The sequence below is a fragment of the Brassica oleracea genome, chromosome C1, assembly GCF_000695525.1.
Source record: "Brassica oleracea var. oleracea cultivar TO1000 chromosome C1, BOL, whole genome shotgun sequence".
In the NCBI taxonomy this organism is placed as follows: Eukaryota; Viridiplantae; Streptophyta; class Magnoliopsida; order Brassicales; family Brassicaceae; genus Brassica; species Brassica oleracea.
In genome coordinates, this window is record NC_027748.1 from 14,748,829 (window position 1) to 14,756,479 (window position 7,651).

The 7,651-nt window shown below is 41.1% G+C and overlaps 1 protein-coding gene across 1 annotated transcript; it reads left to right on the forward strand.

Annotated features, from left to right (window-relative positions):
• Positions 1–5,724: 5,724 nt before the first annotated feature.
• Positions 5,725–6,297, forward strand: LOC106332639. Its single transcript, XM_013771123.1, has 2 exons — positions 5,725–6,058; positions 6,137–6,297. The coding sequence occupies exons 1-2, from the start codon at positions 5,725–5,727 to the stop codon at positions 6,295–6,297; spliced, it is 495 nt and encodes a 164-aa protein (XP_013626577.1).
• Positions 6,298–7,651: the final 1,354 nt, after the last annotated feature.

Genomic DNA, 7,651 nt, shown 5'->3' on the forward strand with positions numbered 1-7,651 from the left:
CCTACGTGGTATTTACGACGATTTCATCCTACGTGGTTTTTACGACGAATTCATCCTACGTGGTATTTACGACGATTTCATCCTACGTGGTTTTTACGACGAATTCATCCTACGTGGTATTTACGACGATTTCATCCTACGTGGTTTTTACGACGAATTCATCCTACGTGGTATTTACGACGATTTCATCCTACGTGGTTTTTACGACGAATTCATCCTACGTGGTATTTACGACGATTTCATCCTACGTGGTTTTTACGACGAATTCATCCTACGTGGTATTTACGACGATTTCATCCTACGTGGTTTTTACGACGAATTCATCCTACGTGGTATTTACGACGATTTCATCCTACGTGGTTTTTACGACGAATTCATCGTACTTGGTATTTACGACGATTTTGTCCTACGTGGAATTAACGAGTCCCGCGTTCTTTTTTTTTATATTTCGTCGTTATTTCCTCGTTGACCTACGAGTCCTTTACGACGATTTTTTGTTTGTGGAATTAACGAGTGTTATGTTTAAATCCCTAGAATCCGAAACCCCCAAACCCCATATTCCTTATTTTCTACTTCATATATTCCAAACCTCATCTTTATTTCTATTCCAAACCACAATTCCCACATTTGCTTATTCATAAAACAAACTCCCAGCATTCCCTTATTCATAAAACAAACCTCACATTATCTTATTCATAAAACAAACTCCCTCATCTTATTCATAAAACAAATACATCAATCGGATACATCGACATTCTCGTCATCACTAGAAACATCATCATTTTCATTAAACTCGTCTTCAACAGCTTCGTCTGTGGCATCATCGGTAAGATCTTCGTACTCGTGATTATGCGGATCAATGAGAAGGATGTCATCAATTTCTTGTTCAGGTTCCTCGACTTCATTTATCTGTTCTTCTTGCAATGGTGGTTCTTCTCCACTGATGATTCGTCCTCGAGGTGTAACTTTGATCACTGCTAACCAATTTATACCTGAATCTCTCATCCGAGGGTATGGAAGGAAGCTAACTTGGTCTGCTTGTGAAGCTAAGATGAAAGGCTCGAATTTGTTGTACCTTCTTCCACCGTTGACATCAACTACACCGAATTTGTTAGACCGAACACCTCTGTTGACGACGGGGTCGAACCATTCACATTTGAAGAGGACGCATTTCAGCTTCAGTATCCCTGGAAATTCGACTTCAATAATCTCCGTCAAGATCCCGTAGAAATCTGTTTCCCCTTTCACACATATTCCATAGTTACTGGTCGCCCGCTGTCTACCATAGTCATATGTATGAAAAGTATAGTCTCGTGTGAAATACATCTGTGATGTGGTGACCTTTACAAGTGGAGATTGAATTACTTCGTGTAACCACTTAGGATAATCTGCATCGTCGTCGTCATAATCAACCTGCAAAAATAAAGAGAATGTTAATGAAATACAGATAATGTATGAAATTTTTTTTAGTTAATACCTGATTCCGCAACCACTTAATGAAGTGTTGATCTTTCCTTTTGTCTACGTCACTTGTGGATATACCAGGAAATGTTTCTTCGACTTGAGAAACAAATAGGCTGTAAAATCACATTTTATAGGAATGAATCTCTCGCAATTATACAATTAATTATACTTATATGTGTTTCGAAGTGTCAATATATGTTACCTTTCAAAATAACGCATCAATGGATCTTCGCAATTGAGTAGAATATAGGTGTGTGCACTATGAGCGTCTTGTTCACTCGACCACCAAACCTCTTTAGACTTTCCACCGAGTCGCCCAATCTGGCTAAAGATGTCTGGAACACCAGCAACTGCATATGTTGGCGCAACACCACCATCATCATATCTTCTTGGAGCTCTTCTCCGTGTACGTACTTTTGACGCAAAGTAGTACGATGTGAAGTGAGAAACTTCTTCCGTCAAACTTCCAGCAATTATAGAACCTTCAACTTTGGCGAGGTTCTTTGCTTTTCCCTTCAAATATTTCATGGCTCGCTCATACTGATACATCCATCCGTAATGTACAGGTGCACGAAGCAATGCCTCATATGGGAGGTGGACAGCTAGATGCTCCATGACGTCAAAAAATCCGGGAGGAAATATCTTCTCCAAGTTGCACAATAAGATGGGAATGTTCTCCTGAAGCTGTTCCACGACTTCTTCTTTAAGAGTGTGTGCGCTCAGATCCCTGAAAAATGTTCCAATGCCTTTTATATTCGAAAAAAAATTAAACACATTGTTAGTCATATATTATTTTGTAAATTATTGTGATATAATACACTACGTACCTGCAAGTGCTTCATGTACGTTTGTTGGAAGTAGCTCCGCAAATGCAAAGGGCAGTAGTCGTTGCATAAATACATGACAATCATGACTCTTCATCCCGGAGAACTTTTGACCCTTTTCAACACATCTAGAGAGATTCGAAACATACCCATCGGGGAACTTCACTTCTGATGCCACCCAGTTGAACAACACCGACTTTTTTTCTGAAGATAATCTGAATATCGGAACGGGAACTTGTCCATTGCTTTTAATATGTAACTCGCTTCTTGAGCAAATATCCGGCAAGTCCAACCTCGATTTTATGTTGTCTTTTGTCTTCCCTGGGACATTCAATATTGTATTCATGATGTTCTCAAAGAAATTCTTCTCTATATGCATCACATCGAGGTTGTGGCGCAGAAGAAGATCCTTCCAATATGGCAACTCCCAAAATATACTCTTCTTGTGCCAGTTGTGATGAACACCGTAAGAATCTGGCATATTACGAGGGACATGCCAATTACCACCCCAACGAACTGTTTCGTTAGCTCCGTAGTAGTCGATTTGCGCTTCAATTTGTTCTCCAGTTAGATATGGAGGAGGAGTGTCTCTCACAACCCTTTTGTGCCTAAACAAATTCTTGTTTCTTCGGTAAGGATGGCCAATGTGAAGAAATCGACGGTGACAATCAAACCAACTTGTCTTCCTACCATTCTTCAGTTGAAACGCATCTGTCGTTCCATTACAATATGGACAAGCTAATCTCCCATGTGTAGTCCATCCAGACAACATCCCATAGGCAGGGAAATCACTTATGGTCCACAAAAGCATCGCTCGCATCGTAAAATTCGTCTTCGTTGAACAGTCATACGTCCTCACCCCTGTTGACCACAAATCCTTCAACTCTTTTATCAGTGGTTGTAGGAAAACATCCAGGGACCTTTTTGGATGGTTCGGACCAGGTATTAATATGGTCAAGAATAGTAACTCCCGTTGCATGCACATCTCCGGTGGCAGGTTGTATGGAGTAAGAAAGACTGGCCACAATGAATATTGTCTCCCTGACATTCCGAACGGACTAAATCCATCTGTGCATAATCCGAGATACACATTCCGGATATTGCTAGCGAAATCTGGATGTACTTTGTTGAAATGTTTCCAGGCTCTTGCATCTGATGGATGAGTCATCTCACCATCCGTCTGAGTATGCTCGGCATGCCATCTCATCTTTCCAGCAGTGTGCTCTGATTGATACAATCTTTTCAATCTGTCTGTAATTGGTAGGTACCACATCCTTTGGTACGGTACCCTATTACGTCCTCGTCCTTGCGGCTTGAATCGTGGCTTCTTGCAGAATCGACATTCTTCTAGCTTCTCATCATCTCCCCAATAGATCATGCAGTTGTCGATGCAAACATCTATCATCTCCGAAGGCAACCCAAGACTATAAACCAGTTTCTGAATCTCATAATAAGAATCAGCAGACACATTGTCTTCCGGCAAGTACTCTTTAAACAAGTCCGCCCATTCGTTCATGCAACTTTCATGTAGATTGTGATCAGTTTTAATATTCATCATTCTAGCAGCTAACGACAATTTAGAGAGACCTTCTCTACAACCACTGTAAAGTGGTTGATTCGCCGCGTTTAACATTTCGTAAAACTTTTTTGCATCTATATTAGGTTCTTCATCTTCATCATGAGCTACGAATGCATCAGCTACCATATCATGAACCCTATCATAATCTACCATCTCCTCTTGCTGGTAACTATGTTCATTATGCAAATGATGATCAACCGGTTCTTTTTCCTGAAAATTGCTATTACTACTACTAGCTTCATTCTGATCATAATTAAAACCTTCTCCATGTTGAAACCAGATATAGTAATTTGCCGTGAAACCTCTATTTATTAAATGCTTCCAAACATTTTCACGGTTTGCCAGTTTCGAATTGTTGCATTTCCGACAAGGACAGAACATCTTACCACTTTCTTGGGCGAGCGGTGTTGAATCTGCTTGATGCATAAATGTCTCCAGACCCGCAAGGTATTCTTTCGTCACTCTCCCGTTAGCATCTCTATGCATATACATCCACTTCCGCAACTCGTAAATATTCCCGGAGCCAGCCATTTTTTTTTCTTTCACGTTTTTTGTTGTTGGTGTGTTTAAAATGATGTTCAAACATCCATATTTATAGGAAAATTCGAATCTGGTAGTTGTAATTTTGCTATGAATTTACGACGAAAATTAATTAGGTGGGCAAAAAAAACGTGTAACACCTATAAAGTTGGTGGATTCAAAAATTTCCTCGCTAAATACACGTAAACTATTCCCTCGTAAATACCACGCAAAATTTACGTCGTATTTACGAGGAAATAGTTTTTCCTCGTAAAATACTCGTAAAGTTACATCCACTTTACGACGAAACAGTTTTGTCGTTACGTTACGAGGAAATAACGATGACTTTAGTTTTTCACGTAAATTCGTCGTAAACTCGACGCAAATTTACGAGGATTGTTTTTCCTCGTTAATTTTCGTCGTTAAGCATGTGTTTTCTTGTAGTGCTACAATGACTGTGGGTGACGTAGATAATGGCTCATGATTTATTCTAATCATGGTTTAACTAAATTTATATAACTAAGTGTTTCATATTATAGCAATAGGTTTTTGCCGAAACCAATTAGATGAGCAAGCAAGTAATCAGACAGACTTTGCATCAGCGTACACAAATGGCCTGTGAATATACTTAAACTTTGCATTTGTTTTAGATATGAATTCAATAACATCTGAAATTTGATAATCCCATTCTATTATTTTTATTAAATGGAATTTGATATGAACATTGTATATGGTTTATTTTAAGTGTGGTGTAATTAGTGAAAAAGTTCCTCTCAAATGAATCTGCTTTTTGGAAACAAGAGAAGCCCACTTCGAACATTATTCGTTTTTTTTTTTGTTATTCGGTCAGACCTACATGTGACAGTGATTAAGTTTGGTTTGGAACTAATGTTTTAAAAACTTTTTGAAAGAAACAATTAAAATATTGCAACGAAACCGACAAAATGAGTATTTGGTTTGCTGTAGAAAAGCATAACCGGTGAGACTCCAATGATTGTGGACTATAACTAATATATATGTGATGAAAAAAACGCATAAGATCCCCCTTATATAAGTATGCCCATTATATATAGTAGCAGGAGTTCATAATTAATGGGACAAACCTTCTATAAAGTATTTTATAAAAAAAAAACCTAAATTAAGCATGCTCATGCGAATAAAAGAAAACTTAGACCATGTTCAAATGCACGTTCTTAGGGTGTGGTCTTAGGGTATTATAAGATACGTTTTTTAGCTTTTAACTAAGAAACATTAACCACCTCAGTACCCTCTAAACCTAGCTTTTGATGTGAATCTCTCTCTAGCCTTTGCTAAGCTTTCTTACTCCGACTTTCTAACATGAATCAATCTTCTCTGATTGTGCGCAAAGAAGGCTCTTCCACTGGTGCTCGCCGTACGCTGGACTCGGAAGATGATATCATCCGTATCCTAGAGTGCAATATCAACAACGCAAAGGAGCGCTTCCGCCTCACACTCATTGGACGCGTCTTCCACCTCAGAGGCCGAAGCATTGACGCTCTGATCAACCTCCTTCCCCGACCTAGAATCTGGAACGTAGAGGGAAGAGTTCGTGGGTTTAACATAGGAAACAGCCGCTTTCAATTTGATTTCGATAACGAGGCAGATCTACTGATGGTGTTGAACAAGAGACCATGCCATTTCAACCAATGGAGTTTCGCTTTGGAACGCTAGGAACCCTTTACCAGCGAAAACTTTCCTAATACTATTCCCTTTTGGATTGGGGTAACAGGAGTCCCAGTACATTTCTGGAATGACAAAACCTTCAAGAAAATTGCAAACGCCTTGGGCAAGAAACTCCTCATCGACGAGAAGAAGGCGAGGATCCAAGTCTCAACTGAGGCTGATAAACCTCTGCAGAGCGCAGAATTGGCTTCCCCAACGGAAACATAAGAAAGGTGTCTCTCATCTATGAAGGCCTTCATCGATACTGCTTCACCTGCAACCTCATCTCCCACGATGAAAATACATGCCCCCAATTAACACCTGCAGAAAGAGAGGCGAAGAGGAGACAGAGAGTGGAGAACCATGGGATCAATGATCACACCCGCCTTCCCATACAAGGCTCCCAAGCGTACAAATCCAACTCCAGAAACCCTCTTAAAAGACCTCGATCCCCTTCGAATGGGAGACATCTTAGCCCTTTGGCAACCTCACGAAGCAACGAACTCCTCCGAGAAGATAAGCGACGAAAGAACTCATTTGCATCCTCTATCGCTCGTGAAGTTCGAAACCCGGACTACCAACCCAGAGACCACCAGAGCTCTAGTCGCCATGATACCGGATCCCACCAAGGCAGAGAAGTGTGGAGCAGACTAGAGATCCCCAACAATAGGGACGAAGCCCGTGGACGCAACAATGATCACCACCACCCCCAGAACACTCACCGTCATGTAGTGCTTTGTCAGAGAAACTCCTCCACCACTGAATGGTGACCAAGACGCAATAACGAGGTTCCAACAAACAGAGGCTCTGAAGCCAGAGTGCCTCGACATGCCCTCCCTGACCCCACCGAAAGATCGCAGGCCACCTATGGCTCACAAAGGACAATCTTAGATACTCGTGCATCCCTGTAATCAGGAGAAATCAATGCCTTCCAGAGCCAGAGCCGTAACGTGGCAGCTGTCAGCGCCGAGACGGAAATAGAGGAGGAGAGAATCCACCGGCTCAAGGGGAAAGCAATCGCTACAGACGCTCATTGCTCCGGCGACAAGGTAACACACCTCAAAGCTCTGGCGCAAAGAAGTACCACTCTCACCATTGCGGAGAAACCCTCTAAAACTACACAGCAAAACTCGCGTCAAGATCAAAGGTACCATCTCTCGATAATGGAACATAGTGGAAAGCCTCTAGAACTGGAAGATGGTTTAGAACATGATATAGACGTTCCTTTAACCGAGCTAGAAAGTGCTGCGGTAGATAACTTAGTCATAGAAACTGAACGTCTAGAGATGGAAGAGAATATGATTGATTTTGATAATGATGACTTACTTGGAGACATACCTGACCATGATGCAGAGCAAATAGAGGCGATATCTCAACTCTCTCCTGCAAATGCTGTGATTTCGGATGCACATACCCAACCGATACCGCACGAGAATACAAACGCCAAAATCAAACACCACGCGCCCGTACCAAAGACTCAACCTGGCCCATACGCACCAAGAGGACTGCTCAAGAAAAAGACTCCTCGATCCCCAGACATAAAAGGATCGAATGCATCAAAGAAACTCCAAGCGCTCAACAT